The sequence below is a fragment of the Notolepis coatsorum genome, assembly GCF_963971535.1.
Source record: "Notolepis coatsorum genome assembly, chromosome: 5".
NCBI lineage: Eukaryota > Metazoa > Chordata > Actinopteri > Aulopiformes > Paralepididae > Notolepis > Notolepis coatsorum.
In genome coordinates this window covers 148870056-148892744 of record NC_140169.1, presented here as the reverse complement: position 1 = coordinate 148892744, position 22689 = coordinate 148870056, and the positions used below count along the sequence as shown (strand labels likewise).

The 22689-nt window shown below is 41.4% G+C and overlaps 1 protein-coding gene across 1 annotated transcript in view; it reads left to right on the top strand.

The window, feature by feature from the left end:
- Positions 1-4235: 4235 nt before the first annotated feature.
- LOC311228422 (GTPase IMAP family member 4-like) overlaps positions 4236-22689 on the top strand; it is a gene marked incomplete at both ends in the record, with an annotated part of 43952 nt that continues 25498 nt past the window's right edge. The window contains one exon of the mRNA XM_084314329.1: positions 4236-4392. Coding sequence (XP_084170455.1) covers positions 4236-4392 — 157 coding nt within the window. The remainder of the gene's footprint in view (positions 4393-22689) is intronic.

Genomic DNA, 22689 nt, shown 5'->3' with positions numbered 1-22689 from the left:
TTAACCAACTCCGAAACAATGCCTAAACTTAACCATAACCTTAACCAACTCCGAAAGAATATTGCCATGCTCTAAGACAAACTCTAACCTTAACCAACTCCGAAACAGCTTTTTATTGCACTGTTGTTTTTATTGGATTCTATTATATGTTGTACCACTGTATTTTTATTGGATTCTATTATATGTTGTACCACTGTATTGCACATCGTCGCGGGCAAGACCAGCCGCATTTCATTGTATACCTGTATGCCGTGACAATTAAAACTCTTGACTTGACTTGACAGCGCCTAAACTTAACCCTTCTAACCTTAACCAACTCCGAAACAATGCCTAACCTTAACCCTAACCTTAACCAACTACGAAACAATGCCTAAACTTAACCATAACCTAACAATGCCTAAACTTAACCGGCGAAAGAATGCACATTAAAAAAAAAAAAAAAAAAAGATTGAAGGGAATTGAACTGGTCACCAACACACCACAGGATCCACAGCAAGGCGGCGAACCAGTTGAGCTAGTCGTCGATGTTAAAAGAGGGGGAATTACGGCTACATAATGCTGCCGCGGCAGAGCTCCGCCGCTCTGCCGCTGCCGCGTCACCGCGGGGGCATGGCTAGACGCAAGTTGGTTGCCTTTAATATTCACGCGGCCGGGGGAGGGCGATGTTCCGCTGTGAAGTCTGTTGTTTCCTATGATTCACATAGAATAGAGGTTACAGAATATTCCAGCATTGTCATAGTGTAATTAGATCGCCGTGTCAGAAGAGGCGCTGTACAACAGTTCGTCTTATTTTTTTATTGACCTAGTAGGTCAACAGCATACAGACCCGGCGCCATGGGCGGGCATTGGGGGGCCGGGCCTGCCCACAGAGTCAGCTGTGCCCACACTGGTAAAAAAAAAAAAAGTCAATCAAAGTCAACTATCCAAATCCTTAGTCGGGGACAGCCCTAGTGGGCACTGATGTCAACAACAACACTACTGAAGCTAGCACGGCACTCTGTGAGAATTAGTTTTCTACCCTCAAGAACGTCTTTACAGAACATCACCTTAGTATGCTTCATCGACGCAAGGCCAATTTAATTCAGTTGGCATTTGAGAAGGACTTAACAAAAAATGAGTGGAGGGGCAGTGTTTTAAGAAGATTTCACTCTGTCCCCAAACGCCGCTCTACTTATGATGGTGATTAGCCTGTGGAGGAATTTTGTTTGCTTTTTTATGCACTTTATTTTTGTCAGTTCAGTTCAGTTTTCAGTGAATTCAGAAGTGTTGAATAAATGGAGACTTTTCAAAGATATAGAATAGAATAGAATAGAAATGTATTATCCTGGGGGAAATTTGACACTGCAAATCACTCAAAATTAAACATTTAGACAGAACAAGTCACGAATAAGAATAACAAAACAAATGGCCTAAGAATAGAATAAAATGAAATAGAATACAAATTAGGGATGTCCGATATTATCGGCCTACCGATATTATCGGCCGATATCGGCATTAAAATGTGATATCGGAAAATATCGGTATCGGGTTTCAAATTTTTTATTATTATTTTTTTCATTTCTATAACTTTTATTTACCCAGGCAAGCAAGTAAGAACAAATTCTGATTTTATTTATTGTCAAAAGTATGCATAATGTTGTGTTAATTCCACAACAAGAGATATGTAATGTTAATTACCTGAAATTATTCAATTTTTTGGGTGGGGAAACCCTGCATATATCGGTATCGGTTGATATCGGTATCGGAAATTAAGAGTTGGACAATATCGGTATATCGGTATCTGTAAAAAAGCCAATATCGAGCATCCCTAATAAAAATAGAATAAAATATACAGTAAATAAATGTAAAAATATACTGAAGTCTACAGTAGGTGTAATATTGCACAGTGCTGTTTAAAAAGTAAGAGTCCAGAAAGATGGTAACTGTCACTCTGTGCTCAGTGATGCAGTGAGGCACAGTGATGCATTGTATAGTCTGATGGCTGTCGGAATGAAGGACTCCCTGTGCCGTTCAGTGCTGCATTTAGGTAGTGTGAGCCTATAACATGCTCCTCCTGTCAGCCAAGTCTGTGTATAGTGGGTGGGAGGGGTTTTCCCTGATGGCCTGGAGCTTAGCAAGGCTCCTCCTCTCCGCCACCCTCACTAGAGTCCAGCTCCACCCCAACCTCGCTACTGGCCTTCCTGACCATCTTATCCAGCCTGTTTGTGTCCCCTGCTCTCAGTCCGCTGCCCCAGCAGGTCTGTTATATATATATCCGTTCAGTCTGTTTTTGTATAAGTGAATGTTCTTAAAATTTGATTTTTCAATTGCCTCTCTGCTGTTTAGTTCAGCACCGTGGGCAGCGCCAAGCAAGCCACAGCGCCGCTGTCCCAGCTGAAACGTATAAAAGGGAACCTGTGTTGAAAAACCATTGTGCCCCCCCGAGAACATTTTATGCCCCCCCACTAATTTGTTTCTGCAGCCTGGTCTGACAGCATATGAACCTCAGATGATGACGTATGCCGTGTGTGTGGTTAGCAGAACGTATCTGAAATGTTAATGGATCTTTGAAGTCCAATAAAAATATGTACACACACACAGAATACATTTTAAAAAAACGCTACACGGACCCACAGAGGTATTAAGCCAAGTCATGGCGCGACGTAAGTGACATGCATAAAAGTCATAGATCATTTAAACAGAGCTATCGTTTATCTCCCCAGCCTTAGTGGACGTATAAAAAATCATGCAATGGTTATACAAAATAAAACCGACCAAACCCCCCTTATATCGGATGTAGCGAAACTTTTAAATAAAGTATCTAGGCGATACCCAGCGTCACATAGTTAACCTATTTATAAAAACAAAGTTATAGAAATTATATCACGCCGCTCGGCGTTTAAGCCATAACGAAGTGCTAACTGCACAAAAACAGGCTACTGTCGCCTAGTACGTGGCCTCCTCCTGGGTCTTCAAGAAGGTTGCGGCTTCCTTAGGCGAGGAAATCGGTATCCTCACTCCGTCTTTGGTAATGAACAGCTTCGCAGGGTATTGTAGGGACGGTTTGAAACCTAGATTGTAGAGTGGGCCCATGACGGCTCTGTAGCGGGAACGCTGACCCACGACTTCAGGACAGTAGTCTTCAAAGATTTGGACTGGTTTCCCTCCGTATACCAGCTTACCCCTCCTCTTCCGTGCCTCCCGAATAATTATTTATTTTATTCCATAATGACGTTGGCTAGCAATGACTGCTCTAGGCCTGGAGCTATTTGTTGCTTTGGCACCGGCTCTGTAACACTGGTCCAATTCGGGTGTCATAGGGAGGATCCCCTCCCCCAGAATATCAACCAGTATCTTTGCAAACAAGACATTGGGTTGGTCACTATTCACGGACTCATCCAGTCCTATTATGCAAATATTGGATCGACGGATACGGGATTCGACGTCGGTTAGCTTAGCCTTTAGCTTATCATTGCTTTCTTCTAAAGCCAAACATCTAGCATCTATCACGTCCACCGTGTCAGTCCAAGTATTCAAGCCGGCTTCCACAGTGGTCAGACGCCCAGCATGTTCACCAACCGCAGCCCAGAGATAGAGGTAGCCTGGTTGGTTAAGGATTGTACACCGTCCGTTAAGGATTGCCTGAGCTCTTCGATTAGCTTAGCAATGGCGATCATATCAGTGGGAACGTCGTCTTTCTTTGATTCGCTTCTCGTTGATTTCTTCATTGTGGTTTTCAATCAAAATAGTTAGTAGGAAACCTAAGGTGATGTATACATAAAGGTTTAACCGAGTTGAGAGTATAAAAAGAGGCTTTTAAAGTTAAAATATAAAAAAAAGGGAGTAGCAGCGTAGCAGAGTGCGACTTCACATCCTCGACCCGGAACCGGAACTCCCCACATTTCACCTTTCTAAAGGAACACTGTCTGTTTAAATCTTGAACGACAGACGGAAATCCTATGTGAAGTGGACAAATAATGTCTCAGTGATGTACTTCTGTTTATCTGTTTGATTATGAATAATAGTAAACTGTGGTTTTTCATACATAAATGTCAATATGTTTTTCTTTCAATTCAACAGAAAACCTTCACCTCATCACTGAAAGCGCTGTGAAGGGTGTTATAGGCCATGATGTCATCCTCTCCTGTCGCCTCTTTCCTGAGACCAGTGCTGTTTTCATGACAATCAGGTGGTTTAAAGAGACGGAATGTATTTACCTGTATAAGAATGGTCTGGCAATAGAGGGGAGGGGCTACATGGACAGACTGACCAGTCTGACCAATCAGGAGCTGGAGAGAGGCAGCGTGTCTCTGACACTAAGAGGCTTCAGAGAGGATCATGATGAAGGAGTTTACATCTGTCAGGTCGTCTATGGCGACCAGCAGGGGGAGACTGTTGTGGGGTTAAGCTATGGTAAGTAATTCTACTGCTACATTATCAACCTTGACATGAACAATGGTATGATGCCATGTATGTCCAGACAATTTTCAAGCAACATTTTAAATAATTCATAGCTAAAGACATTTTTATTTTAGAAGCTGAATAACTTTATTATCAAATACAAATATTATATGATATCTTCTTTTTTTCTTTTCTTCTAAATGTGTTTCTGGCATTGTTTGTAGGGCCGGGCCAAATGCAGGGGCCTGCTCTGAGTCTTCATTTTGTTAGACATGAGCACTACCACATAAACTAGTTTAATCTCTCCTGCAAATAAATCTCACAAGTTTAATCTGTCAAATAAACCACCAGCACACAATTTTGTTACATGAGGAACACATTAATTTGCTATCTGATGTTATTTGTTTATTATCATTTTCTTTTACAGGGGGTGTATTGGGTGAGTAGATCTTTATTTCTTCCTAAACTCCCAATATGATTTAATTACTAAGTAAATAAAAAATCAATCTTCTAAAAGTGATCTTCTAGGTATCTTTTACTTTGATATTCTATGATTATCTTATAGTGTTTGTACATTCAATACTAAAAGGTAAAACTGACTTGACTATTGTGTTCTGAGTGACACATTCATTTTATAAAGAGATTTGTTTATTTTTACAGGGTTATGGCAGGGTGAGTATATTTATATATGTTTTTCTCTCTCAATTCCCAATATGTTTCAAATGTCAAAGTTAAAATATACAGCAAAACATTAATTGTATAACCTTTTCCCCCTCATACAGCATTTACAAAGGGTGAGTATATCTAGATCAGTTTTGCTTCTTGAACTCCAATAGTTTTTTTTTTATTATTATAATTTTTTATGTTTTTGTAGATTTGTATTGGTTTGTACTACCGGGCAGTCCGGTAGAGAGAGAGGGAGAGGAGGAAATGGGAGACAGAGCAGGGGAAGACATTCGGCAAAGGACGGCGGGTCCGGGAGTCGAACCCGGGTTGGCCGTTTCGCAACGCAGCGCGTTACATGGTGTGCTACTATAGAGCGCCCTTTCCAATAGGTTTCTAATAAGTTAAGTGACCTTCAAGTTATATTTTGTTATATATTCTATGAATATCTGATAGTGTTTGTACATTCAAGACTATTTTACCAGAGCACACAAATAGAGCAGATGTGTGGGTTGGAGTTGAGTGAGTAACTTATAATACCATACTGTACTGTGAGATATAGATAAAGGCTAATATAATAACGATAGTTTGGAGTAGGAAAAAGCTGATTAATCAGCAGATATATTTATACTAATTAATTAATTAAATAAAAACGGGACAATAATTTTGTATTGGTGAAAACGAGACAGGTACAACAGTTATTTATATATTACCATATTTATCTATTTTGAAAAATCTAAGAAACAACAACAAATATAAATAAATTCAATATAGCTATATTTTTTATTTAAACCTTTGTGTATTTAGTATATATTAAAATCTACATGATTTAAGTTGCACTTTAAGTACTAATATATAGGGGACTGAAACTGCAGCTTTTTAAACTTGTCTCTTTCCCTCCGTTTCTCTCTCCCTCCCTCTCTCTCTCTCTCCCTCCCTCCTCCCCCCTTTAAATATGTGCATCTTACAGTCTTTCATTTGAGTTTAAAAGCTGGTACTAGCCGTGTGCCTGATATCAAGACACAAAATCTGCGATGTGATTTAGTGGATTACACCATTGGAAGCTGTTCTATTTACAATGGGGACTTGTACACTGAAATGGCCAGGATAAGGATTACTACTTCTGTTGCGCGCCCCATTACAGTGTTAAATGCACTCTTACAGACCATTAATGGTTTCCATGTTGGAAAAAGGACACTGTCAAAACTTCAAAAGTAAAAAAATACTGTACACTTTCTAACAACTCCAAAACTGTCTTATTTACATGTTGTAATTTTCCGATATTTTTTTACACAAGTCACAACATGTAAATAGAACAGTTTTGGAGTTGTTGGAAAGTGTATTTTGTTACTTTTGACGGTAGGATGATGGTCCGTATCCACTCCCAGTCATTGTGTAAACTAGCTAGCATGCTGTGTGGGTATCTCTCTCTGTACTGCATGCACACCGATGAGAATAGTATATGTTCTTGTCTGACTCTGGAGAAGATGGCAAATTAATTCATGTTTGTTCCTTTAAAACATAGAACTAACCTCTCTCTTTGTAAACAGTGAAAACTGAACGGTACCTAGAGAAAGAGACAGTGGAGCAGAAGCAGAGAAGATCAGAAACAGCTCTTCAGCTTGGTAAGTGAGAGGATCTGGATGAGAAGGTGGAGACATTGTTTTAATTAAAGTATACTGTGACAGATTGAATATAGTGATTTGCAGTGGCGGCTGCTGACCAAATTTTTTGGTGAAGCACAAATTATTATATTATATGTTAAATTATATTTTTAAAACATCCCCCAATGTGTGTGTCAGTGGTGGCTGTGAGTTAAAAATATTGGGGAGGACGGGAGAGATACAAAAAAAAAAAATATATATATATATATATATATATATATATATATATATATATATATATATATATATATATATATATATATATATATATATATATAAGTAATAAAGAAGTACAGACACACAGTGTGGTTATGAAGACAGCAGACAGACACTACAGTTAAAGACAACAGGCACTAGTAAAATACCTTGGAGTAACTCTTGACACACACGCCTCACTTACAAACATCACATTAATAGCTTAGTCAAGAAGGCAAATCAAAAACTATTTGTTTACAGCCAGATCATCAGACCATTTCTCACCCTCACTGTTTCAAACACATATCTACATGCAATTTTTCTTTCACCAATATCTTACTGTCTCCCAATCTGGTCCCTCACAACAAAGGAAATTATAGGAAATTATATCGGTAGGCGGGGTGGGGGAAACTGTACAACTGTACACGCAAAACTGTACAATGGAATATCGACGAAACCATACTTGGTAGAAGAGGGTCTCTATTCTTGGGTTAGGTCATTTACTGTACATTGGAGGGGGTTGGGTTAGGACGTTACATTCACATCACTCAGCACTATAGGAAATGAATGACACACACACGCACGTGCACACACACACACACACGCACACACAGAGGCCAGGCCACAGCAGACCCCCAGCCAATTAATTCATAATCAACACAGGCTCCAACTCAATATCAATAACCACGGCGCGCGTCGCCAACACACACACACACACACACAAGGACGAGATGGGTTAGGCGCAGAGACTCAATCGCATCGGCGACTGAATGAATGAATGAATGAATGAATGAATGAATGAATGAATGACTTTATTTGACAATATAAAAATAAACATGTGACAGAAGAGCACAGTCAGGATATACTGCCAAGGATAATACACAAAAAAGCTCAGAGCTTATTTCCATTGTGGTCCTTGTAGGGGGGTGGGGGAGTGTGATGCTTAATACGTGCATCATACAAAACGTGACATCACAACACATCACATAGACCAGGGGTCTCAAACTCAATTTACCTGGGGGCCGCTGGAGGTAGAGTCTGGGTGAGGCTGGGCCGCATCAAATATTCCACAAAAAAAGGGTTTCAAGTATTAAAAAAAAAAGTACAACTGATCCAATCTTCTCAATCTTTAGCAATAACATTTCAGAACATGAACAGTTCTTCAGAACATGAATGGTTCTTCAGGCTTCTCAGTGGTGTCAGTGGACTCATTCACAGCTATGGAAATGCACTGTGCATTTTTTTTATTCTATCACAAAGCTGTTTATAAAAAAAATAGGTAAAAACCATATTATGCGTTTTCATCAATAAATAAATGCCCCACATTTTTTTATAGATTGGGGGCCCACAAATTGATTCTTTTATGGGGCCCAGCTACGCCCAGCTACGCCCCTGGCTGGGACTCAGGCTGAACGCATATTTTCCCGTCCATTCACCTTTGAATTGCAGTCGACTTTTCTTTTACTGACCATCTTTGAAAATGCCATATTTTTCTGCTGGCTGCCTGCTGGCGAAAATAGGCTAATAGCTACATTTATCTCACAGAGATAAAACTGGGAGCGAGTTTACTGTAGATGCGCTTTCAACTCTGCTCCGACTTGAACTGAAAGAGAGAGACGACATGCAGTCCGTGAAGACCCGCCCTACTCCCCTACTCTGCCTCTGATTCGCAGACTGTGGGTGAGGGGGAAAAACGCTGACGGGACGCGTATGTGATTGGACCAGACTCGTACACAGGCAGACAGTGGCAGTGCTGCGGGACATGCATTAGGAGGAGATAGCGAGGATGCATTTGCTTCCACTTAACTTGATATCACTCCGGAATCACGTTTCAACCAAGTCACTAACATAACGTTGCTGTCATGAGCCTGAAACTTCATACTCTCGCGCAACGACTCGGCAAACAGTAGTGCGCGGACCGCATTAACACTACACTTTGATGTCCAGTAGGGGGCCGTAAAATATCATCCCGCGGGCCGCAATTGGCCCGCAGGCCGCGAGTTTGAGACCCCTGACATAGACCATTTAACATTTCTATACATACAGACTCATACAACATGCAAGGGTGCCTTAAACTAAGTGTCTAGGTATAGTCCCTTTTGAGCCATGTCTTCAGGCTGGACTTGAATCTAACGGCATTGTCTATGATTTTCAGTTCGCTGGGCAGACTATTCCAATAGACAGCTGCTGAATACAGAAAAGACTCCTTCCCCATACAGCTCCTGAATCTGACTGGCACAAAGTCAGTTGAGCTGCGCCTAGTTTGGTATGCATGGGTGTCTCTGATTCTGAGGAATGCATGTGTGTGTGTGTGTGTATCCCGGTGTGTGTGTGCCGCTCCAATTGCATGTCCAGTTCGTTGCATGCCGAATAAAGACCCCCTAAAGAGGTCCTGCATTACACACGCAAGGCCACAGCGGGCCAATTAATTCATAATCAACCAGAGCATGTGTACGGAGCAGCGCGGACAAGAAATCCGCTCTTCGCTCTAGACGGCTTGTTCCGCTCCGCTAATCGCTCATGTTGATCCCGCAGCCACGCAGCTCAGCGCTCCGCCCCGCTCACCTTCATTTACGAATCAAGCGCTCCCCACTCCACATCGCTCCACAGCTCGCTCGGCAGATTTTTTTTTTGGAGCATGATGTAAATTAGCCTGATTTGACCAAACTACAACAGTCTACACCCCCTGGGCCCCTTAACAATTGTTTGTATTGAGCCGTATTGTAATTGTACCCATTCTGCAATGTTAAATAACGTAATATCCATTCAACTAGCTCTACTAAGCTATGGTAGCTAGCCTAGTCACAATGCTATGGTCGCTGCCATTCACGTTAGCATGTAAGCTAACATCAACAACAATGGCGTAATATACTTTGGTCTAGCAGGATGTGAGTGACGGTTCACCCTTCTCATTGGTTGAAAATGGCCTTCATGTTTGTACATCGCCACCTGTTGGTTTGGCATTGTACTACATGTATATTACATCAGTGTTAAACCACTGTGAGCGGCCCGGAGCGGATTGGAGCGGAGGAGAACTCTCGCTCCGGAAGTCGCGCCGACCCATTTTAAAACCCACTCCGTCGCTCACGTCAAAACAGCACGCTCCGCTCCCCGCGCCGCTCTCGCGCCGCGCCGCTCACATGCCCTGTAATCAACACAGGCCCGCCCCACACAGCTACTAAATATAAAAAATAAAATCCTGAGCCCAACCCGTGCAGTCTTTTTGCAATGAGTGATTGACAGCTGGCCTTTATGTGTTATCATGGGATCAGGCCAGGTCAGAGAGCTCAGAGCTGTCACTTGGACATTTTTGAAGAAAAAAGGCAGACAGTGGCTTTGTTTTTTTCACAGATGAAAACATTTCTAATACAAAAATTATAATAATAATAAAAAAAAAATATATATATATATGTATATTAATAATAATATTATTTTTTCTTTTTTGTTCTTGTCTGTATATTACTAGTGAAGCACTGCCTCACTAGTTGTCATGCAATAACCTCCACTGGTGGTTTGCCAATAAAAAAGTTAATCACTGAAGTTTGTTTCAAAAAAAATTTCAACTCCACAGGTATGTTGAAACAATCACCCATTAACTTATCCCCTCTCATCCTAATATAGAAACCAAGATGGTTCAACGAGAACAGACTAAACAACTAGAGGACATGAATGAGACTTTGAGAGAATCTGAAAAAAGACTAAAAGAAATAAATTATACATTGGAGGATCAACTACAGGACTCAGAGAAAAGACTGAAGAAAACCACACAGGAACTGGATGAGAGGATCAGAGTCCTTCAGGACAAAGAAACACAAGTGAAACAGAACGAGACTCGACTCCAGAACACTGTCAACGAGATGGAGGAGAGTAAGAGACAGCTAGATGAAATGACCCAACGATACAGAAAGAAAGAAAGACAACTGGATGAAATTACACAACGAAACACAGAGAAAGAAGGACAACTGGATGAAATGACTCAAGGAAACAAAAAGAAAGAAGGACAACTGGATGAAATGACTCAACGAAACACAGAGAAAGAAGGACAACTGGATGAAATGACCAGACAAAACAAAGAGAAGGAAAGACAACTAGATGAAATGACCCAACGATACAGAGAGAAATACAGACAACTGGATGAAATGACCCAACGGAACGCAGAGATAGAAAAACAACTGGATGAAATTACCACTAAGTTTGGTGAGATCATATTTTTACTGTGTTAATATTTATATTTTTACTGTGTTGATATTTATTTTTTGTTATGTCATATCAGATGTCACAAAACACATGTTTCTGCTGTGATTGATCCAAACAGACCATGTCAAGAAAAGGCTGTAGTTCTTAACCCCTTAAACCAGATTAATACAGAACATATTAATTAATGTTGCGTTTCTTTTTCAATATAGCCAAAACTAAATACCCTAACCCTGTCAATACAGCAGTCAACATGTATATTTTCAGCACTACGTTTGTTTACCAATAAATGTAAGTGTTATTAGTGAAATTATGAGTTTATAAATATCTCAGCACATCCAGACGGAAACCGGATGAATTAGATGGAATTAAAGCAAGCTGTCATAAGTGTGTGTAGTCCTATGAACGAGGAGACCCACGGCTTTCGATCGGCTTTAAAATTTCATAAAACTACACTTCCCAGCTCACGCCAGCCCATTTCGATCATTTGACTTCCAGCGTGAACTTAAATCTTTTTACGTTATCTTCGGGATCATATCTCACGGGACGAACAAACCTGAACGTTATTGCCATAAAATAGATTGTAGTTAGTTTCTTTACCCTTCTGTGAACGTTAGAAAAATACTGTGGCTCAATCAGATGAAAAATGGCGGAGCAATTTACATTACAAAAAAGTAACTGTACTTACAGTAGATTTCATTCACGTTTTTGCTGCCCTGTCAGGGGTGCCTGGTGGTACTAAATCCAGATTGAACTCTGCCGTTGGAAAGAGTAGATTTGGCCCGATCCAAAAATGTGTAACATGGCCATAATAAGGTCATTTATAGGCCTGATATTCTATATTCTATATTCATATTCATGAACAAGACGAAAGTCTTTCTCTGGTCTGCATTCCCTTAACAATTGTGTGTATTGAGCCGTACTGTACTGTACTGTACCCATTCTGCAATCTGTTAAATACAATTTTCATTCATTCATTCATTCATTCAACGTTAGCATGGTGTTATTCACCGAAAATGAAAATGTATATTCTCCTTTGGTTCATTACAATTTACTCAAGCCTATAGACATACAATATTTGTGACACTCTGAATACATTCCCTGAGATCCATAGATGTCCCTAGATACCAAGAACATGCAAATGGACCTTGTAGAAGTGGAGCAATCTTCCATTTACTTAAGTATGTATTTTTAGGTGATTTTCTGAAAATATGGCTATAGGGTTTAAGAGGTTAAACTGTTAATCTGACATGGATATAAAAACATATGGCAGTTGAGTTATAAACTCATAGTCATCACTAATGTGACATTCACATATAACTACATACAGAGGATGCTGTCCAAATACTGTTGAAGCTACAAATAACTGTATACTCTATCTGTCATTACAGCACAACAGATATGTAGCCTGAAAACTGAAGTTGAGACACTGAGGATGAGATTGCCAACCCGACAGACTGGTGAGTTTTAACCTCTAAACAATCGCCCCCAAAAGTGGTCATTTTAGTTTTCGTTTTTTGAGGACTGCATACTTTTTTGCAAATCCAAAATACTATACTTTATACTTATATGCATGAGCCTGGTCTCTTTTGAAAGATGGCATTCTGAAGATTCTGATACAATAAAGAAAATTCACTTTTAGTGCTAATGAAATAGAGTGACATACTGTAGGTCTGAACTTGAGTTGTAGAAAGACCTGTTACTCAAGTTTTTCTGTAGTAGTTAGTAGTCCAGAAGTAGTATTTCCCCAAAAATGTGTATGGCTGAAAAGACACCCTGGGTCCATAGCCTGAAGTCTTGTGTAGTACTGTACATGTACAGATTTCATAAAAATCTGTTCAGAAATTAGTGATTAGGAGCGATTTTGGTAAACTTTGTAGCGTTCCTGGTTTCCTTTTCCTCATAGACTTCTCTTCCTGTTTTCGCTTGTGACTTTTCACCTAGATCCTTGATTCGTACATCCCCACGTGGGGCCGTTGCATGCTAAGAGATTTCTATTAAATATATATTTGTGTTTCCATGTCTTTAAATGATATAGTGATGGAAACTGATGTTTGTATTTCAGAGAGTGAAGAAATGTCTGAAACAGGTGCCAAACTATACCAATCACAAAGAGACACATGGGACTTCCTCTTTCACGTCATGATATATATTAAACACGTTTCTTTATATATATATATATATATATATATATATATATATATATATCCTTATTATAAAGATGCTTTTACTGTATTTGGTTGTATAAAAATACATATTCTTTAACCATCGAGTCTTTTTCAGTTTCAGTGATCGGAGAGACTACAGATGCAGAGGCCACACTACAACTGTTGAAGACAAAAAGCATATCATGCAATCCTCCACATAGTGAGAGCACATCTCTTTCTCTACATGTTACTGATGTTTTGTTTATACTATGATACATTTTAATCATCATCTATATATGGTTTAATACGTGTTTTAATGGCATAGTTTAAAATGCGGAGGTGCTCATTTTAATATCATCTGTATATTGTTTTTTTAAGTGCATGTGATCATTTTAATATGAAATATGTACATTGTTTAATAAGTGGAGGTAATCATTATTTAATAATGCCATCATCTATGTTTTAATATAATGTATATATTGTTTAATAAGTGTAGATGATCATTTTAATATCATCTTTATACAGCACAACAGAAGACTGAAATTGAGACACTGACGATTAGATTTGTAGCCAGACAGACCGGTCAGTTATTAATGATCTATTAAACATTTATTTGTTTCTATATATTTGAATGATTCAGTGATGGATTCTGATGTTTGTATTTCAGAGAGTGAAGAAATGCCTGAAACAGGTGTCAAACCACCAATCAGAAAGAGACACAGCACAACTCCTTCTTCATGTCAGTGAACTATTGAAATACTTGTCAAATCATCGAGGTTAACCTAACTCCCAAACATGAGGAGTAAACTGAATTTAGGTAGTAACTAGGGCTGACCCCGATTAGTAGAATAGTCGACTAATAGATCGAAAGGAGCCGTAGTCGACTGCCAACCTCTTAGTCGAATGCAAACAAATAAATAATAATAAGATATATATATAAAAAAAAAATTATCATTCTTTCCAAAAGCAAAGAGGCCTAGAATGCTAACGCTAATGGCGCGCATACCAGCAGGGCTAACTGCCTAAGAAAATGGGCACAGAGGCACTGAAAGAGGATTTCACCCATCTAATGAACACACTAGACAAATATCAAGTTGTAGCCATCAGTGGACCAATTGCATGCTTTCGCGACTCCTTCAGACATTAAACCTTTCTCCACCAAAAACGTCATACAACGGGTTTCAAGTTCATGCGAATTCTGCTAGATCACGGCGTACGACGTGATTCTGATCATATTTCATATTTTCGCCATGGTATTCATATTTCACTCACGGAGCCTTGTCGGATGCTGTGTGAGCCAGCACAACTCTGCAACGCTTCAATACTGCCACCTGGTGGCTGATCGGCGAGTTGCAACCGGAAGTGGATCTCTTGTGATCCCGGTGCGTCTCCCTATTCCGTCCGGCCACTCGTATATCATCGCGGGACTCAATACACACACCGTGGATATTGATCGTTGCCATAACTCAATAATCTACATGATTTGGGCGTGTATTAGTAATATACAAAGCGGAAATGGATCGCCTCGATCCCCACCACATAACTGGGATCTGTTTGCTCCACTGTCATCGTCCAACGCTAAGAGGAGACTGACGTGAGTTTCAGCGTTTTTGTTTATCATTTTCGATACAAACTGCTCTGATCTATATATCACCCATACTACATAAATCATTTAACGTCGGTCACGGAATTATAAACGACACCCCCCCCCCCCCTCCGTTCACCCGTGCATGATCAGTCATAACGTTTAGGACCATGTACAGTTGAACATTTTAATATAGCGTTGATCGGTATCAAACAGCATTTGATAATCTAATATATGCATTTATGTCTATATCTCACGTTCTAGGAAATACTGCAGAAAACGATGAAAACATATTTATACTCTAGACGGTATTTTCGTATGAATGTGTGAATGAAAAAGTTAAACGTTCCTACATCCTGAACGATAGATAATCGATGTTGAATGGGCCATAGTAATGTCAATTTAGCAATACAATTAAAAAAGTTATAGCCTTGCAAAGAAGGTGAACATCTCCATAGACTTACAGTACTGGCAGAGAATGGTATAAGATGATCAAAGTGGTGGCAGGGAATGGGTTAAGCACCCCCCACAGCCGAAATAGAATGATAAATATATATTTGTTTACTTAAATTTGTATTTGCAGTTTTGATTTATAAACAAAATAGACATTTCGACAAACAAAATTATAAAGACATAATATAAAAAAAAAATTGAAAAGAAAAGGGTGGCATGGGTTCTTCGGTCCATTCTATTTTTACATTGTTTATTTACATTCAAATTTCTATTCTTGTTTCCTTTTCATTCTTCTGTGATGTCATTTCTTTTCTTCCTATATTCCTCCCACTTTTCCCATTTTGACTCAAATTTCTCCTCTTGTAGCCTCAGCATATGTGTGATTCTCTCCATTTCCTGTATCCCCTCTATTATCTCTGTCCATTGTTCCTTCGTCTGTGCTTCTACCCTGTACCACAGTTTAGTCAATACTTTCTTGGCTGCTACTAATAGTATCTTAATCAAATATTTGTGTTCTCCCTGAATTTCTTTCTGTGACAAGTTCCCTAGGTACTTGACCTGTCTGGGGTATTTCATATCCAACTATTTCATTTATTATCTCTCCTATCTCTTCCCAATAGTTTCTTATTTTCTGACATTCCCAGAATATGTGTGCGGTTCGCTATTTCTTGCCCACATTTTCTCCAACATGGCTTCTGTGTTGGCATGTAATTGCCCTGTATTTCTGGTGTTATAAAGAATTAGGTCGTCTACATAATGGTCATCGAGTCTCCTTCTATCCCTTCTCTCAGTCCCCATATTCGGATATTATTTCTCCTTGACCTCCCCTCCAAGTCCGTTAGCTTCTCTCTCATCATGTTGCCATTAGAATTCCTTGTATTTCTGTATTCCATTCCTCTGTTTTGGCCGTCCCTTCTTTCATTCTGTTGATGTTATTCTGAATGTTCTGCGTGATCGCTTGGTTAGCTATTGTGCTAGCTTGCATGCTAGTCTGTATGCTAGCTTGTAGCTCCTCTACCCAGGTGGGTACCTCTACTCTGTCGTCTTGCGCCATGCTAGCTTGATTTACCTGCTGCGTCACCTCCTCGTGTCGATAACTTTTCTCCGGTGTTTGTATTTCTTCTGGAGTCGCTTTTCTTTCGCTTGTTCTCGTGTTCATCCTTCCTTTTCTCTTTTATCATTGAATTGTCACTTTTTATTTTGTTTTAGATGTTCTTTGACCGGGAGCTCTTTTCTATGGCCGCTTACCTGAACATCTCAAACCGGAAGTCCAGAATGATAATTTTTTTTATAAACAATTCATTTTAATTTTTTAAGATTTTTGCATTCGGGGGGGTAGTCAACTACCAGTCGACTATTGGCAAATTTCGGCCAATCAAAGTCGACTATCTAAATCCTTAGTCGGGGACAGCCCTATAGTAACACAAGATAGAAGCAAAGATACAAACTGGGGGAAATCACCTAATACACATGATAGAAATTTAGATAAATCAAAGAAAATCTGCTAAAACAATTACAAACTGATATACAGTGGTTAGTGACCATAGCTTTGAACTGTGCATAGGTTGGAAGAGTATTCATCTTTGAAGGATGTTTCATGAGTCATGAACAGAAACGGCAGACCTTCCAAGCTCAGAACAAGCTTGAGGAACCTTAAGTACAAGCAAGTAATTTCAGTGAGTCAGATATGGTCAGGACAGCAGCGGTGCAAAGGTGGTAGCTTACCAATAATGGCTTTGCACACAAACAAATATATATAGCATATAGATTAAAATGTTCATCATCCAGTGTCATTATGAACATTATTTTACTGCATTTGGTTCTATAAAATCAATTCTTGTGTTTCAGTGGGTGGAGAGACTACAGATGCAGACTCCAAACGGTTGAGGAGTCAAAGCATCACATCAATTCCTCCACATAGTGAGACCACAACTATTTATCTATGTTACTGATGTTTTGTTTATACTATGCCACATCTCACTATTATCATCTATCTAGTTTAATAAGTTGAGGTGATCATTTTAATATAATAATGTATGTTTCATAAGTGGAGTGATAACTTATTATGTTATTATATAATAGCTCATGAAGACCTACAATTGAAAATGATTAGTAAAGACACAAAATAATGTAAACTAATTATAAGGTAAAATTTCACCTTGTATTTCATTTTATTTTGACTGCCAGTGTATTAGTTGCAGGTCTCAGTGCAGATGAACACGTTGAAACAATATTATGAAATAAGACAGAATACCCCTGTTTCAACATGTTGGTAGTTTTCAGAAAATCATTGAAACCAGATGAATTATACTGAAACAAGTGACCCACCTCCCAACACTGCATTGGTTTCAGACTCAATATAAGATAATTATGTTACACTGGAGATTTTTTACACTGTATGTTACATTTCACAAACAGTTTCTCTAAAGGACCACTGTGCATTTAAAACTTGAACTAAGAATCCTAAGTGGAGAAATTATTTCTCAGTGATGTTCTTCTGTTTATCTGTTTGATTATGAAGGAATAGGAAACAGTTATTCCTTCATACATGTCAATGTGTTTCCAACAATTCAACAGAAAACCTTCAACTCATCACTGAAAGCGCTGTGAAGGGTGTTTTAGGCCAAGATGTCATCCTCTCCTGTCACCTCTCTACTAAGACCAGTGCTGTTGCCATGACAATCAGGTGGTTTAAAGAGACAGAGTGTATTTACCTGTATAAGAATGGCCCGGCAATAGAAGGGAGGGGCTACAAGGACAGACTGAGTCTGATCAATCAGGAGCTGGAGAGAGGTAACGTGTCTCTGACACTGAAAGGCTTCAGAGGGGATGATGATGAAGGATTGTACATCTGTCAGGTCATCTATGGATACCAGCAGGAGGAGACTGTTGTCGGGTTAAGCTATGGTAAGTATTCTACTACTACATCCATGACTAACCTTAACATGAACAATGATATGATGCCATGTATGTCCAGATAAATAATTCATAGCTAATTAAATGTTTATTATAAAAGCCAAGTAACTTATCATACAAATATTATATGATAAAAACCTATATATATATATTAATCTGTCAAATAAACCACTCTCACATTAATATTATAATAATAAACCACCAGCACACTATTGTGTTATACTGTATGAGGAACACATTAATTTGCTATCTGAGGTTATTTGTTTATTTTCTTTTATAGGGGGTGTATTGGGTGAGTACATCTCTTGTATATCTTCTTAAACTCCCAATATGATTTAAATGTACTAAGTAATTAAAATATATAAAAGTCAAACTGAAGTGTTCGTCTATGTATCTTTTTCTTTGTTATGCCATGAATATCTTAGTGTTTGTACATTCAATACTAAAGGTAAAACTTGACTGACTATTTTGTTATGAGCAACATTTGTTTGTTTGTTATTTTTATAGGGTTAAGACAGGGTGAGTATACTTATATCAGTTTTAGCCTATAGTGTTTGTACATTGAAGACTAAAAGTTGACTAAAACTAAAACGGAGACTATTTTGTTCTATGAGCAAAACATTTATTTTATAACTGAGGTTTTTGTTTTTTCTTCTACAGCCTTTACAAAAGGTGAGTATATCTAGATCGGTTTTGCTTCTTGAACTCCAATATGTTTCTAAGGTACTAAGTTATGTTAGGGTTTGTAACCGACCTCAAGCGCAATGGCACAGAGAGAGTTGTTTCAGAGTTAGCCAAAGCAAGGGCGTATTTATTTTCAGAGTTACAAGATTGAATTAAGTTGAGCAACCGAACAAACGGGGAATCTGGCATGTGAAGATTGTTGCGGCTCTGCAGATTCTCCCAGTAGGTGGTGGTGAGGAATTAGCTTGTGACGTCTGAAGCTGCTCTGCAGATCCTCCCAGCTTTCACTCCCGGTGGAAACAGAGAGAGAGAGAAATCTGAGTTAGCCCAGCGCACAACAGAAACAGAGAGGTGACTGATCCAATAAATATCCAAGTGACTTGATCTTCGGTGTACCACACACAGTTAGCAGAGTCCAGAGAAAAAACAATACGGTAATCCAAAGTGTAAATCCAACACAAAAAATAGGTGAGAACAGTATAAACAAAAACGGGATCTCTTCGGTGTTTCACAAACACACAAAAAACTGGTGATCCAAAAAGAACTGTTTCCAATAAAACTCACCAGAGCGCAACGCGTAAAGCGGGCAGATAACGAGGCGCAGCTCCGAACGGGGAATCAGGTTCTCCACAGGGATTCTTCACGAAAGTCCTGGAGAGCAACAGACAGGGAACAGCGACGGGGAAGACAAGCAAATGCAGGAGTTATTCAAAACGATCCAACATCGATAGTAGGTAGGGATGCTCGATATTGGCTTTTTTACCGATACCGATATTCCGATATTGTCCAACTCTTAATTTCCGATACCGATATCAACCGATATCAACCGATACCGATATATGAAGGGTTTCCCCGTCCAAAAAAATGAATAATTTCAGGTAACTAATAACTTCACTGGATATATATATAACAAATATTGTTATTGTTTTTTTTTTTTTAAACCGATACCGATATTTTCCGATATCACATTTTACTGCCGATATCGGCCGATAATATCGGTCGGCCGATAATATCGGACATCCCTAATAGTAGGGGGATCAGGGTATATAAAGCCACAGGGCGCTGATTACAAGCTGTGACAGCTGCGGGATGAAATTGATCATTGCTCCAGAAGCGTGTGGTGGGGAGAGCACCAATCAACACGGCACTTTACAGGAACGGAGCGTGTGGCGGGGAATGCAATTAATCAACAAAGTACCTTAAAGGAACGGAGCGTGTGGGTGGGGAGCGGACCAAACCTCACAGTACCCCCCCCTCCACGGGAGCCACCCGGCGACCAGGCCGACCCGGCTCGCCCGGATGGGCACGATGGAAGTCGGTGATCAGGCCGGGATCCACGATGAGCTGGCGGGAGACCCAGCTCCGTTCCTCCGGACCGTACCCCTCCCAGTCCACCAGGTACTGGAACCCCCGACCCCGCCGTCGAACGCCCATCAACCGGCGGACCTGCCACTGGGGGTGACCGTCCACCATCTTGGGAGGAGGTGGTTCCGGAGCAGGAGGCAGCAGGGGACTGAGAGAGACAGGATTAACCCGGGACACATGGAAAACGGGGTGAATGTGCATGGACGCCTGAAGCTTAAGACGCACCGCCGCCGGACTGAGTACCTTCAGAACCTCAAAAGGTCCGACGAACCGGGGGTTAAGTTTCTTGGCCGAGGACCGAAGTGGAAGGTCCCTTGCGGAAAGCCACACCCTCTGCCCAGGGTGGTACGTCGGCGCAGGAACCCGGCACCGGTCAGCCCCACGACAGGCACGCTCTGATGACCGGAGCAGCGCGGTCCTGGCGATCTCCCAGACCCGACGGCACCGGTCGAGGTGGTCCTGTACGGAGGGAACTGCCACCTCCGTCTCCTGTGCAGGGGAAAGAGGCGGTTGGTAGCCCAGGGATACCTCAAAGGGTGAGAGGCCGGTGGCGGAACTGACCATGGAGTTGATGGAGTACTCGACCCAGGGAAGGAAACGGCTCCAAGAAGCTGGTCTCTCGGCAGCCACACACCGAAGAGCAGACTCCACACTCTGGTTCATCCTCTCCGTTTGTCCGTTAGTCTGGGGATGATAACCAGAGGAAAGACTGACCGTTGCCCCCAATCCCTTGCAAAAAGCCCGCCATACCTGGGAAGTGAACTGGGGCCCCCGGTCCGAGACGACGTCCTGGGGAAAACCATGGAGGCGAAACACGTGGCGTGTCAGGAGGTCCGCCGTCTCGGCCGCCGAGGGAAGCTTGGGAAGGGCCACGAGGTGAACCCCCTTGCTGAACCGATCCACCACGGTCAGAAGGCACGTGTTCCCCTGGGAGGAGGGAAGACCCGTGACGAAGTCCAGCGCCACATGTGACCAAGGACGGCTCGGAATGGGAAGCGGCTGTAATAGCCCGGAGGGTGCCTGGTGGGAGGCCTTGCTGCGGGTGCAGACTGCGCAGGCCAGTACGAACTCCTTGACGTCGTTCCTCATGGTGGGCCACCAGAATCGACGAGCCAGGAAGGAGAACGTGCGATGAACGCCCGGGTGGCAGGCGAACCGGCTGGTATGGCCCCACTGGAGGACCCGGGAGCGGACCGAGTCGGGGACGAAGAGATGATGAACCGGTACATTGCCTGGAGCGCGATGGAAGCGTAGGGCACGCCTTACCACCCCCTCGATGCCCAAGGTGACGACTCCTACCACCCTGGCCTCTGGGAGGATGGGAGTCGGGTCCTCAGTGGTTGGAGCCCCCTTGGAGTGTAACCGGGACAGGGAGTCGGCCTTCGTGTTGCGGGAACCAGGGCAAAGTCAGCGAGAAGTCGAACCGACTGAGGAAGATAAGATAAGATAAGATAAGATATTCCTTTATTGATCCCCTTGGGGAAATTCAGGCATCATAGCAGCATGGGGGGGAGGGGGGGAGGGGTACAGGTAGTAAAACAACACAGTATACAGGTAGTAAAAGACAACACAGGCAGTGTAAACAATTTGATCAATATGGTCAATATAATTTACTATCTGACTAGCTGAGGAATATTCACATTATTCACAGTGTCACATGAGGTGCAGTATGCAGGAGGTAGTGTTATAATAATTTACTATCTACTGAGTATACATTAATCAAAGTACCAGGGTAGTCTACTTTGTCCCCCTTGGGTTCCTATAAGTCCCAGGTCAATGTCTGGTAGCAGTCGCTGTCGCTGCCCCCTGTTGTGGGGCCTGGAGGCTGCTAGTCGCTGCCCACTGTTGTGGAGCCTGATGGCCGCTGGTATGAAGGACTGTCCGAGGCGGTTAGTTGAGTGTCGGGGGGGGATGAGTCTGTGGCTGAACGAGCTTCTCATCTTGACTAGCTCGTCGTAGAGGGGGTGGTAGGGGTTCTCCATGATGGCATCCAGCTTCCTTATCATCCCCCTCTCTACCATCACCTCAAGTCTAGGTAGCTCGACTCCCACCACAGAGCTAGCCTTCCTCACCAGCTTGTTGAGCTTGTTGGTGTCCCTTGAGTTGATGTAGCCTCCCCAGCATGCCACAGCATAGAAGAGGATGCTGGCCACAACAGACTGGTAAAAAGACTGCAGCAGTTTGTTGCACACATTGAAGGACCTGAGTCTCCTCAGGAAGAACAGCCTGCTCTGTCCCTTCCTGTAGAGGGCCTCTGTGTTGTCCGACCAGTCCAGTTTATTGTTCAGGTGTACCCCAAGGAACTTGTATGAGTCCACCATCTCCACATCCACCCCTCGGATGGAGATGGGAATCGGGGGGGGCCTCTTCTTGCCCCTCCGGAAGTCCACCACCAGCTCCTTGGTCTTACTGGTGTTGAGTTGGAGGTGGTTGCTGTCGCTCC